Source organism: Oreochromis aureus, linkage group 8, assembly GCF_013358895.1.
Source record: "Oreochromis aureus strain Israel breed Guangdong linkage group 8, ZZ_aureus, whole genome shotgun sequence".
Lineage (NCBI taxonomy): Eukaryota > Metazoa > Chordata > Actinopteri > Cichliformes > Cichlidae > Oreochromis > Oreochromis aureus.
In genome coordinates this window covers 29597049-29611635 of record NC_052949.1, presented here as the reverse complement: position 1 = coordinate 29611635, position 14587 = coordinate 29597049, and the positions used below count along the sequence as shown (strand labels likewise).

The 14587-nt window shown below is 40.8% G+C and overlaps 1 protein-coding gene across 1 annotated transcript in view; it reads left to right on the top strand.

Moving 5' to 3' along the window:
* The window catches only part of ryr2a (ryanodine receptor 2a (cardiac)), a 268931-nt gene that overhangs the window by 80323 nt on the left and 174021 nt on the right, over positions 1-14587 (top strand). The window contains 4 exon segments of the mRNA XM_039616258.1: positions 7922-7996; positions 8231-8309; positions 9291-9403; positions 11507-11606. Of these exon segments, the coding sequence (XP_039472192.1) occupies positions 7922-7996; positions 8231-8309; positions 9291-9403; positions 11507-11606 (367 nt within the window).

The window sequence follows — 14587 nt, the reverse complement described above, 5'->3', positions numbered from 1 at the left end:
GGCATGGGCAAGAGCGACTTCAGGTGTAGGTATTTCATCTCTGTTAAATACTATCTCATCACATTCAATGAGAGGAGGAAGGTCTAGACGTGGGCCTTCACCTACAGGCTCAATTTGAAACCCCACTGCTTTCCTGCCGAGCATTTGAGTTAGACCAGCACACGTTCTCATATGGTATATCAGAGGGCTACCCTTGATTCCAAATAGCTCAAAGAATTCAGGACGTGCCAGCGAGCAATTGCTCTGATCATCAAGAATGGCGTACATCTTAACAGACCGTTCTGGTTGACCTTTAGGGAAAACTCGAACTAAACATACCTTGGAGCAAGAACGTGGAGGACAGCCTTCACTGCAGATCTCAGTGCATCGTGACGTTACCTTGGGTGGAGTGTTGTCTTGAGGCTGCGGCTCTGGTTCAGGTGCATTTTCTGGCTGGGTTTTTTGACCCGTGTCAGGGTGCATGGCAGAGCAATGTTTTTCACTTTGGCACTCCTCACACTTGACCTTCAGGTCGCAGTCCTTTATTGTGTGCATGGGAGAACAAAAGCGAAAACATCGTTTGTGTTCTTTGAGTATGTTTCGTCTTTCTTGTAGTGGTTTGATCCGGAAAGCTCTACATTTGGCTAGAGGATGCGTTTTCTTGTGGACTGGACAATAACGTGTTAGATCATCCTCTCTGATACTAGCAGAAGCACTTGCATCAACCTCTGTTCTGTTCAAAGTTAGAGGTGATTTGTAGCTAGTTTGTTTGAATGGTGGTCTCTCACCTTTGTTGAGGGGTTGGCTGCTGCATGACACAAAACTTGGATCGTTTCTCGCTTTTGCCTCCTCTTGGACAAACTTTACAAAGTATGAGAATGGAGGGAATGTCACATTATATTTTTGTTTGTATTTTGAACCAGTGTGGAGCCATTTATCTTGTAAGCTTGGAGGCAGCTTTTCCACTATGGGCTTAACCCCACGTGGTGTGTCAAGGTAAGCGAGGCCTGGGAGGTAGGCTTTGTCTTTAGCAACCTGCAGCTCTAGGAGCAAATCTCCTAGTTCCCTAAGTTTAACATTGTCTCTGTTTGTAAGGCGAGGAAAACTGTCCAGTTTTCTAAACAAGGCATTCTCTACTACTTCGGGTGTAGCATAACACTCCTCCAGCCTATCCCATGACAACTGGAAGGCAGCTTTGGGGTTAGTGGTATAAACAGCCCTGATTCTTTTAACATGCTCTGAGGACTCTTTACCAAGCCACTTGACTAGGAGATCTAACTGCTGGCTGTATGTAAGATCAATGCCTTCAGTTGCATTTAAGAATGAAGACTGCCATGCTCTAAAATTTTCAGGGGTGTCATCAAACTTAAAGAGCCCTGTTGTGATTAACTCTCTGCGTGCAAGGAACCTAGCAAAGTCAGCCATAGGTGCATCACTATTGTGAGGAGCATGGTGACTGTTCGGCTCGACATACTCTCTTGGTGGGCCAAAAGTTTCCTCCTCTATGTACATTTTTGAGAGTACAGGTGGAGAAGAGGTTGGTTTCCTTGGAGTGAATGATGGCGCCTTTGCTGTCAGTTCGACTTGAGGTGTTCCTTCTTCAGCCGGATGGGACTTTAGCTGGGTTTGATGTTGCACGTACTCCATAGTTCTCTGTCTGATAACTTGTGGTGGGACTGAACTTTTTAAACTTTCTCCTTTTTCTTGTTCAACAGCTGCGGCAGCTTCCAGAACCTCTGCTTTTGCCGTAGGAGCTGCAGCTTTTTTCTCTATCTCTAACATCTGTAAATCCATTTCCAGATTTGCTTGCTGCTTTTTAATTTCCAATTGTCTCTTACTGTACAAGGCTTTGGCGTTTGTAGCTTCAGCAGAAGCTCTTGCAAAGATGGCTGCTTCCAATACACTGGACCTTGAGGACAACTTGGAAGATGAGCGCTTGGAGCCAGAGTGTTTGGATCGGGAGCTAGCTTCTGATGATGCTTTGTCTCCTGAGTTAGCCATTTCTTCTGCCTTCTCCCCGTGGGCATCCATCGCTGTGGCATAAACTTTATCTTCCACCAACTGCTGACCTGGCTTTTCACTGTACTGTTATCGCTATGTGTTGGATACACTGTGTATGTTAACGCAGGTCAACAGCAAGCCAAACTCAATTTTCATGAGCCAGGAAACTGAGCGTCTTGCTCCTTTATTACGGTCTTCTCGACAGCTTACAATCTTTTACAATTGTGGCTTGAATAGCTCGATGAAAGTGCTGAGTGAAACTAAAAAATAAACCAGAAAATAAAATATCCTTTAGCTCTTTGACATTGTGAAATAAATGCACAAAAGAAATAGTTAGTGACAGAAAACATGTATCAAAGTTAGTCTTAGCTGCTAAGTAATGATAAACAGTAGTTTTAGCAATCCTCTGATATGCAAATTAGATCGCTAGCATCATTGCTATATTAATAGACCATGCTCTAAGCAAAATCTGCTTCTGGGATAAGGCTAATTTCTGGTACAAATACATTCACAAAACGATCTCTAAATCAGCTGTTATAAACATATAAAACAAACCAGAACATGTAATAAACTTACAGCCATTGCTTTCGATAGTGTATATAAAGATTCAGGGCACAGGAGATGAAGTTTAAACACGGATAGGCAGCCTTTCTGTACAATGCTTTTTCCCAACTGACTGCAGCTTCCGCTTCCCACAATGCATTGCGAACACAGATTACTCCTTCAAAATAAGATACAGAAAAACTAATGCTGACTGTATAGAAAATATTTTTTAACTAAATGACTCTCTTTTTTAACATAAATTACCACAGATGAAATATGACATTTTTATCACCAAATTATTATGAATCATTTTTAATCTTTTACTTGGGACAGAACAGTGGTAGACTGGCAACTTAGTACACACTGCATATGTAGTGGTATTAGTGGTATCTTTAGTGGTTTCTTTTTCACACAGTAGTTACCAGGGTGAGAACCATGAAAAACAGTTGCAGACACAAACAAACACATGCACTTACAAATATAAATCTAGGCATATACTGACACACTAAGGCAACCAACCTGAACTGATTTCTGACACATCATGCATACAACACTGTAAAATTACAACAAGACACTTTTTTTTCTAGCATCAGTGTAAAGTATGCTAATCTATATTTACTGCTGTTTGGTTACAGCTAATAGTTACACTGTCACCCATTTTAGACACGGTACATGTAACATCATTGGCGCTTTGTCATCAGGTTAAAGTGAAGGTATTCCGTCAAGTTAGGTTGCACTGACAGAACAAGCCACAGCATTTGTGCTACACAGTCAAATTACACCATGTGAGATTTAACAGTAGTCCAGGTGCTTTATAGTGCATGAGGTCACTTACCATGGCAACTATAGTTTGATAATTCCTTTAATAATTAGAGAAGCCAACAAAATGTATTCATCGTAATACTAGCATTTATGCTATGAACCTGTGCCTGGTGACCTCTCTGAAGTTCTCAGTTTCACTTGCTGTTAGGTCTTTATCATTACTGTCTCAATGTTGTGGATAATTGTGGAAATTAAGACTGACTTTGAAGAAGACCATAGGTTGATACTCCTGCTCTTGAAGCAGCAGACATTTAATAAACTCAGAAGACTTCTAGAAACAGCCTGAGGCAACAAACTTACTTCTGTTAATATTCTAATGATACTATCAAGATTTTAAAAATTAAAGTAGATATTGATATCACATTAATATCCATTGCATCATTTACTGTACATTAAAGAAGTTCTTCCTAGGACTGCGCTCTCAGCTCTCGGATGTTGTTCCTGGGATTGGCCGGAGCTACTTAGGGGGATCTGCTGGGAGGGAATGTCACTGCTCCGAGTGCTCTGATTACCACTGGGACCACTGTTACCTTCACCGTTCACCCATCTTCTCGAGTTCTTCTCTCAACCCTTAGTACTACTCCAATTTCCTTTTTCCTGATGTTGCTGTCATTTATACCACTACGGCTGTCTTCCTCTGCTTGTCCACCACTATCTGGTTGGTTAGCAATCAACAGTTTGTCTTTCTGTATCTGGATGTCCCACAGGATCTTCGCTCGGTCATTCTCGACCACCCTGGGCGGGTATCCCATTTCCAGGCCATACTCGGCACAGATGTTTCTGTATACTATGCCGGCCACTTGGTTATGGTTCTCCATGTATGGCCTGATTGCTAGCATCTCGCACCCTGCTGTTATGTGCTGGATTGTCTAACGACCATCTTTGCACACCTGGGGTCTTGCCTGGTGTGGTAGATCCCAGTTTGTATGGATCTTGTGCTCAGAGCTTGTTCCTGTGCTGCCATGATTAGAGCCTCTGTGCTGTCTTTCAGTCCAGCTTTGTCCACTGGTAGGACTGCTGGATGTCAGCCACCTCCTCTATCTGCTGGTGATAAACACCATGCAGGGGTCTGTCCATGTCTGTCCTGGTCTTGATGTCAGTGGCTTCTATCTCCTCCTTTGGCCAGCTTATTACCCTAGCAGGGTACTTGATCACCGACATAGGTGATCAATTATCAGGACATAGGTGTTGATTGTCAGGGACTTGTTCTATCTATTCAGCTGGCTCCTCAGGACTTCCCTTACCCTCTGCAGATATTTGCTGGTCTTCTTATTAATGCACACTGTCCATGTAAATTCAGCAGTCTGAAAATAGGGCAGATTAGTTGCCACCATTAAAACAAGGATTCCGCTTAAAATAAAGCACTTGCTTTTACTGACCCCTAATAAACCCTGTCTTACTTTGTTTAAATCACAGAAAAATGACAAGTCTTTGAGTTCCTGTTTTACAGAAAGTGCAACCCCCGTTTTTTCCTGCAAGATGGCGTGCTAATGAGGCGGTGGTCCCCAGATGACGCCAACAAATCTTACATTTTTATGGAAAATAAACCATCACAGATAAGTCTAAATATTCAACAAAAACCAGAGCACAATGGTGGTCTAGAACTAGCACATTTTCATCACTACTTCTTATCCAATAGATTGCTGCATGTTTCAAAATGGATTAAACCAAGCTTATGTTAGACAGGGCTTGGCTGGCCCTAGAACAAGCATTCTGTGGACAAGTAAAAATTTGCCAATTATAAACTCCAATATTAAGCATCAAAACTGCTTTAAAAGCCTTAACATATCTTAATCTTAAAAATTAAGTCTTCACTGTCAAGCTTGTGGGAGAAACAGGACCCAAATGCAGTACTTACTGAGAAGCGACAGTGAATTTATTTACAGTGAAGAGAGGACCATGGCATTCACTTATCCCATGTAAAGCACCCATTTAATAATAATAATGATATTAATAATATTAATAATAATAATACTCATAATAATAATAATAATAATAATAATAATAATAATAATAATATTAATAATTATAATAATGGATTGCAGTTATATAGCGCTTTTCGAGACCCTCAAAGCGCTTTACAATTCCACTATTCATTCACTCTCATATTCACACACTGGTGGAGGCAGCTACAGTTGTAGCCACAGCTGCCCTGGGGCAGACTGACAGAAGCGAGGCTGCCATATCGCGCCATCGGCCCCTCTGGTCCTGCACTCCTGACCAACGGCTCTGGATATGTGAAGACGTGGTTTAGTTGCTGGATCCCAACCTCACCCAAGCTGTCCATCTTAGGTGAAAAAGTGAACTAGATAAGTAAATAAATCACTTATGTTCCTTATGGATTGCTAAGAAAACTCTTCTCATGAACTGGATGTCAAAAAACAGCTTATGCATTAATCAATATAGAAATTTAATTCTAAATCACATCAGTGTGGAGAGAATGCCTCCTCAAAAAAAAACAAAAAACTGAGTTAATTTGTTTCTGTGTTTTGGAGATGAGGGGCGGTGGTGGTTCCCATCTTTAAGAAGGGGGACCAGGGGGTGTGCTCCAACTATAAGGGGATCACACTCCTCAGCCTCCCCAGTAAAGTCAATGGAAAGGAGAATTCATGTATTGATTGTGCTGATTGTGGAACACTGGACCAGCTCTCTACTCTCTTGAGGACACTGGGGGGGCATGGGAGTTTACACAACCACGCTACATGTGTTTTGTGCACATGGAGAAGGCATTTGACCGTGTCCCTCGGGGTCTCCCGTAGGAGGTGCGTTGGGAGTAAGGAGTGTCTGGTTTGTTGCTACGGTCCGTCATGATGAAGAGAGAGCTGAGTGTGAAAGCGAAGTTCTCCCAGGGTCCCAGGGGTCTGTTACTTTTAGAGGCCAGAGTAACCTGTAAGAGCTGCTAATACTGGTAGATTTTGACCTATAGTTTCACAAAGGGCAAAAAAGTGAATGTCCACAATAAAAAAAAAAAAGTCATTTAAGATATTTTAATAAAGTAATTTAGCAGGAATGAAGCCAAAGCTGGCTCAAATAATAAAAAAAACAAAAAAACAAACAATAATCAAATCATTGAATTGTATTTATCTAATTAACGTACTCTGATCTAATGCTGGTTCTGTTCTGATCTTTGAAAGCAGAAGGATTATGGAGAAAATGGGCACATCCAGGTCTGAAGATGCACTTATCTCTTTGCTCTGTGTTGATAATATTAGTCCAACAGGAAGGCAGCATCCCTTGGAAATCCAATCCCCCAGGAATACAGTGGAAATCCAAATGTTCTCAAACTTATAATCCACAGAAAAACAGTGGAAATCCAAATCCTCTAGAAATTATAATCTAACATGACAAAAATGAGCAGAGAAAAAGCAAAAAATGCAAAACCAGGTAGTGATCACATCTTTAGAGATGACGTCTGGCCTCACACCTATTGTGACGTCCTGTCACAGTTGTTGACATTTAATCACCTGATGTTGAGCTACACCTTATCATCCTCTCTCTCTCTCTCTCTCTCTCTGACCTTTAAATCCCTTAATAACATTTCTTCTTTTCTGTGTTGTATTTTAACTTGACTTGTCAATAATTCCAACACATTTAAACATTCAGTCACATAATGAGAATCCTTCATTATATATCATTATACTTCATGTTTCATTCATTTTAGGCTATGTATCTTCAATCACTAGCTCAGTCCCACATGAACATATCTCCTTTTATTTAAAATACATAGAATACTAATAGTTGATTATGCTTAAATTTAATCAGAATATAATCAAAAATAGATCTAATCAAAATGTAATCAATAAAGTTAAAAGAGAATGTAATCATTAGAATGAAATGGTTCTAATACCCGAGTCCTGACCATAGGGTTAAAGACTTGGACTTTTTAAACAGAGAAAAACTCCTGTCCTTCCTGTACTGGGGGTGCCTGGTCAAAATCCAACAGTTCTCAGGCCCTGAGTAGTCAGAGCTACTTTTGTGGAGTTCACAATATCAGGCATATAGTTTTATTGCTGTGGCTTTTTGATATATCCATCAAAAATCACAAAAAATTGAGAACAATAGCAGTGAACAAAATATAATGAAACTTGTTATAAGGAGCATTTCTTCTTTTTTAAAATAATTTGATAATTTTTGCATTTATTGGCTAGTGGAGGGTTGCATGGAACATAGGTCATGGGTCACTGGGATGTGGTTGCCCCCCACATGTCATATTCTAAGCAGTGATTTACTTGTTAGACCAGAGAAGACACTCTGAATGTGAACCAGGTGTTAGCAGTGAGTCCATCGGCTCAGTTCCCAAGTCATTGTTTCATTTGAAATCAATAGAATATTGTAATTACACCATCAGCTAAGGATGGGAAGATGGCAGTGACGTAGCAATGATTACACTTCTGCAAAGAGTACCTCTAAGCTGCTATGATGAAACATCTTGTTTGCTTTGTATAAAGCCAAAATTTTATTTCTGCCTGTGTTTGTTGTATTGCCAGCTTTAGCTCTACTGTTTATTGACATGTGTGCTTTGATGCTGTTTGTCTTTTTAACGTTCTGTGTTGTTGTCTTTCAATAATTCTCTCAGATGGCCCAGGGAGGAGGTCATAGGACTCTACTGTACGGACACGCTGTGCTCCTGCGACACTCCTACAGTGGAATGGTCAGTAAACAGTGACACAGACTACATCCAAAAACATACTGCAAAAAGGTCCTTTTATAATGAATATTAACACATTGTTGGGAATAAGAAAAAGAAAAGCCTTTGATTCATTCGTCTGCTGAGGCACAATGTTTGAATGTTCACGCACGGTTCTAGAGGTTCAGTGAATATACTATAATTTCTTGATAATTTGATTGATAAAATCATTTTATTTATTTGTGTTTCTCTGTTTAGTACCTGTGTTGCCTGTCCACCTCGCGTTCATCCACAGACAAACTGGCTTTTGACGTGGGGCTGCAGGAAGATACCACAGGTATTTATGTTTTGTACAAAAATTTGCACCAAAGCTAAACCGGTTCATAAGTTTGAACTATTTCAAACTTAAGGCAAAGTTGTGACAGCAGCAGAAATGAGTGTGTCTCATTTTAAAGCTAAAACAATGGAAAACATCCATCCATCCGCTTCCACTTATCCTTTTCAGGGTCGCGGGGGGCGCTGGAGACTATCCCAGCTGTCACAGGGCAAGAGGCGGGGTACACCCTGGACAGGTCGCCAGTCTGTTGCAGGGCCAACACACAGGGACAGACAGCCATTCACACTCACATTCACTCGCACATTCACACCTAGTGACAATTTGGATTATCCAATTAACCTATCCCCACAAGCTGCATGTCTTTGGACGGTGGGAGGAAGCCAGAGTACCCAGAGGGAACCCACGCAAACACGGGGAGAACATGCAAACTCCACACAGAAAGACCCCGGCCTGATGGTGGAATTGAACTCAGGACCTTCTTGCTGTGCGGCAACAGTGCTAACCACCGTGCCACCGTGCTGCCAATGCAAGGCCCTTGGTCCCTATTTCAACTGACCCTTCCTCACCATTCATACTCTGTCCTGCAATGATACTGACCCAAAAGTAGGGCGTTCCTTCTCCACCAGGAGACTTTTGTGGAAAAGTCCAATAAAGTTGTTACCCGCGGTTTGGTGTCATGCTGCTGTTTGCTTTTATTTTCTTGACATCATTACTGGAATAAAACTCAGTGTTATTATAGAGTCTGACTGCTGATAAATGAAAGCTACTGTGGAGAAACATGATGCACCAAAACGCGGTCTACTGTCTGTCTTGTTGTTGACCTCTGTTTTTAAAAGTGAAATTACAATACAGTTTCAGGGTTGAACCAAAGTGGCGCACACCCACCAAGGAAATGGATGCTGTCACACAAGTTTGTTTTTCATGGACACATCGCTGCTTTATCTCCTGTAATACTGATGATGTGTGTGTGTGTGTGTGTAGGCGAGGCATGCTGGTGGACCATCCATCCAGCATCAAAGCAGCGCTCAGAGGGAGAAAAGGTTAGAGTGGGAGATGATCTCATCCTGGTCAGCGTCTCCTCTGAAAGATATCTGGTCAGTAGCAGCTGTGTGTGGGAACATGCCAGCAAAGACGAACTCAGATCTTGATGTTGCTTGCTTTCTTTCTTCATGTGGCAAGATGTGTCCTAGTTCTAGTAGGATTTTCAAATTATATTTACAGCAGGCAAAATAAATATTGAAGACGTCACCTGTTTTCTAAAAAAATATATTTCTAAAGGTGCTATTGACATAAATTCTCACCAGATGCCAGTCACATCCCATCCAATCTGTACAGAATCAAACCATAGATGTCCATAAATTAAATTTTGCGTAATAATAAAAATAATACAAAATGACACAGTTCTTTAGTTCTTTCTGTATATTTTCAGCTGGACTCAGGTCAGGTGATTGGATTCTAGCAGCATCATTGTCTCATTGTCCTGTGTGAAACATCCATCCTTATTTAATTTTCATCATCCTGGTAGATGGCAGCAGATTTTCTTTTTTTAATCAAGAATGTCTCCTTCAGTTATATGAAGCATGCTAGTGCCATATGAGAAAGAACTGCCCCATACCGTGATGTTCCCACCTCCAGACCTGGTATGGTGTTTCTGGGCTGAGGCCTTGTGATTTCCAAACATGGTGTGTATTATCTCATCCAAAGAGTTCAACTTTGGTCTCATGTGACCAAACTATATTCTCCCAGTATTTCACAGACTTGTCTAATTGTTGTTCAGCAAACTTTAAACGCACTTCAATATGTTTTGTTTTCAGCAGTGGAGTCTTGCGTGGTGAGTGTGCACATAGGCCATGGCGGTTTTTGTTTTCTTTGAAACAGTTGTACCTGCTGATTCCAGGGCTGTCTGTAGCTCTCCACGAGTGGTCCTTGGACCTTGGACAACTCTTCTAATAGTTCTTTTTTCTCTGTCTGAAATGTTGCGGTGAGAACCTGGTTGTGACCCCTCTCAGGTGAAATGATGTTCTTTTCACTTACTGAATGGCCCCAACAGTGGTGACTGAAACCTCCAGTAGTTTAGAAAATCTTCTGTAACCAGTGCCCTCAGTATAAGGCTGCAAAGGTCTTGAGAGAGTTCACTGGTTTTACCCATCATGAGATGTTTCATTTGTGACACCTTGGCAATGAGACACCTCTTTATAGCTGGAACCAGCTGATATTAATTTGCACTAAGTGGCAGGATTGCTGTTTAATTACTGATAGATTTCAGCAAGGGTCAGAGTTTCCATGCCTTTTTGTGCCTCCCTTTCTTCATGTGTTCAGTACGTTCTCCCCGTGTCATTATTACACAAAATTTAATTCATGGACATCTTTTATGCATCTTTGTATTGGATGGGTTGTTGCCAACATCTGGTGATAATTCCATGTCAGTAGCACCTTTTTAAATATATTTACTGTAGAAAAACAATAAGATAACAGTGTTTCTACTCTGGTTAATAGCTGGTTTACAGACCATTACCTGCACAGTTATTGTAAAAATGTAACTGGTGTTCATAACACTTGTTTTAAAAAGAGTATGAGCTTGTGTGGCATTGGCATACAATCACAAGAAACCAGAGACTGCAAATACTGTCCAATTTTACTCACTATTTTATTGGGTCTTTTGTGAGGTTTAGGCAACAAATCTACTTGGTTAGGTATATTATAATTATTTATTATATTTTATTATATTTATAGTATTTGTTATATTGATCATTTATTATTAAAGTTATGGATTGGATTGTAATATGATGTGACAACATGTGCAACTGAGAAATCTGCACAAATAATGTGATCATGTCACAAAATCTCAACACAGTTGGGAAATAATGTTATAATATAATATAATGTTTCCTTTGGGATCCGTGGGTGCCAGATGAAAGCTGAAGAGTCTCTTTGCCTGTGTGACCCTAATTTCCCGAAATCATTCTGCAACATCTCGCTCTCCATTGGCTCTGCTTTCCTTTTAAAACACCTACTTTATTGTGCCGCTAATCCTGTACTCTGAAAGTGTCTGAATAATCACATAATCATATGCATCAGGACTGATTTGCTTTTCTTACTGTCTAAATGGTGTTTCTGATTTGGAAACACTTTCTGTATTTATTTCAGTGTGGTGCGTCAGTAATAGTTCAAATATGACTCATGTCTGTTTCCTGTAGCACCTGTCCTATGGTAATGGCAGTCTCCATGTCGATGCAGCCTTCCAGCAGACACTGTGGAGTGTGGCTCCCATCTGTTCTGGGAGTGAAGTAGCACAAGGTATCCTTATCTCTTTCTCTCTCTCTCTTCTTTCTTCTTCCTTTTTTGCAGTTTTACCTTTGTTCACAAATATACGTATGTATTATGGGCAATAATAAAGTAAATAAACGTCAAGAATATAAAAAAGTATTTTTATAACAACGAAAAATAAATTGAACAACAATCTGACCCTTAAATAATCTGTATTCTCAAAAAAGGGACAAATATATAGCATAAACCTCATCCATGCACAGTTCACATGTAGCAAGAGTCAAAATGCTATATTTCCACCTTATAGCTGCGGGGCACTACCTGGATGACCACTGTCCAATTATGTAGTCACAGTAAGAACAGTAAGTAAATTAAATAAAACAATATATTACAAGTTGCAAATAATAACAAAATGACTCTAATAGATACAAATAGCTCTAATTATAAATTTCTCTGTATATTACACTAATTAAATATAAATGGTGGCCATTGCTGGCCAGTCACAGGAGTACGCTCTCACTGAGCGTACTCCTGTGACTGGCCAGCACGTCATGGAGTCGGTGGGAGGTATTCCCAACATTGTCCTTATCTTGGACTCTGCAACACCACCTTAAGAGAGTCCAGCTCCATCCCCACAATGTTACTTGGCTTAGAGATCAGTTTATTGAGTCTGTTGGCATCTACAACCCTCAACCTGCTTCTCCAGCATACAGCAGCACAGAGGATGGCACTGGCCACAACAGACTCGTAGACAATCCTGAGCATCGTCAGTCCGACAGATATTAAAATAGTCGAGTCCAGTGGTGTGTTTAACCCATTTCAGTTTATTGTCAGTGTGTAGTCTTCTACTCTGTGGACTCCCCCTTTGGCCACCCTATGGCACTGTAAATAGCTACAGTCGGATTCCACCTCAGAGATCTGCTACCGTCTTGCCTTCTGGCTACTCTTCAGCTCAGCCAGAAAACAGCCCAACTGGAAAGTCAAATTTCCACCCTCCACCAAATCCAGGAGAGTGAACTGCTGCTGAGCTCCCTGGTGGAACCTCGGCAAACACACATCTGGAGGTAGCCATGGTGACCACCATGCACGATGAGGACTCGTGGCCCAGGCTCGGAGAGCTGTCATAGAGGGTGCCAGCCGGGTCACTGCAGACATGGCTCTTATCAGTCTGCACTGCACACAATGTCTCCTTCACTGGCGATTTCAGTCTGTTCTGAGAACCCAGTTAGCTACTTAAAACGTCTGTTCTCAAACATCTCCTATTGTCCACTCTGGCACTCCCATTTCAGCAGGTTAAGTCAGTTCTTTACAGTCTATTCAGTCTGAGCAGTCCTACTGTCATCTGGGTCCAGTCCTAATCGACCCCACCTTATTCCAGCTGCTTATCATGTGGAGCTGATGGGAACTGAGAACTGGTTCTTGTAGAGAACCTGTTCCCAGTAGTTAGTTTGCCTGCCTGTCAGTCCTGATTATCGGTTCTTTTTGCACTTGCACTACAATTAGCTGATTCCAGTTTGTGTGGCGGAGGAGGAAAATAACGTACTGCACTACTAATGGCATTGCTAAATTCTTATCAGTATTGCTATCCCTAGCTTAGACCCTGTATAAAAAACATCATTCCTGTAATTCCCTAATTCCCATATTGGGACCTCATGATCACGTAACTCCTCACCATCTACAGTTACTAATACATCATTTGGCAAATCTTCAGCAAATCTTCTTTACTTTACCCCGTCCCCACCAAACTGTTCAGATCTGTATCTCACTTTTTATAAACCATTTAGTAAATATTATCAACAGCTCTATACAGTCTGGCAGGTTCCCTGTTTCACTTATATGTACTGTAATCTATTGGTACTTTAATCTATTGGTAATTAATAATTACAGACCTATGTCTAATCTTTTATTCCTCAGCAAAGTATTTGGAAAATCGATTCGAGTCACAGTCTTAATGATAAGTAGCAGTCATGATTCAGAGCTCATAGCACAGAAACAGCTCTTACTAAACAGTTATTACTGATGAACAGGAGGATCAACAGTGATTCACAGAGAGTTTCAGTTCTTCCTGATGTCTCTGCTGCTTTCAACACTGTTGACCATGATAACCTAATGCAAAGGCTTTGTGACACTATTGGTTTAACAGGTCAGGTTCTTGATTGGCTCCCATCAAATCAAAGGGTAGAAAATGTGCTTCAGTTAGCAGATTAAAATCTTCACAAATGAAAATTCAATTACTGTCAGTCCTTGGTTTATTTAATCATAAATGGACTGGTTCTTCTATAATGCTTTTCTAATTTACATACTCATAGTTCTTTGTACAACATGCCTAAACAAGCACTTTTTCTTTCTTGCTGTCTGGCTAACATTCACACCCTGATGGATGCTCCAGAGAGGAACATGGCTTACTATCTTCAAAATGACAATGAGAAACTGAATACTGTTCATACTGAGTAGATTAGTTCTACTTCAATTCAATTCAGCTTTGTTTATAAAGCACCAAATCATAACACCAGCTGCCTCAAGGAGTTTTAGATTTTGAAGTAAAGAACTTACAATATTACAGAGAAAGCCCAACGAGCAGATGACCCCTGTGAGTAAGCACTTGGTGACAGTCTGAATGAAAAACTCCCTTTTTAACAGGAAGAACCAGGCTCAGGATGGGGCAGCTACTGGTTAGATTAATAGGATAGCTTATTACAATGCTCTGTTTGCAGCACTCCCCAAATCATTAGTAGGACGTCTTCAGTTCATTCAGTTCTATTCATTTGGCTCCTGGGCAATATAGAATTACCTTTAAAATTCTTCTGTTAGTTCACAAAGCTCTCAGTACATCTCTGATTTGCTCACTGTCTACAGCCCACTCAGACCTCTCAGGTCATCAGGTTCACATCTTTTAACTGTTCCCAGAATCAGATCTCAGTCTGCTGAGAGTGTTTTCTGTTACTGTGGTCCTGTTCTTTGGAACAAGGTGCTTACTGACCTGTATTACATCTATTACTGTGTAGATCCAC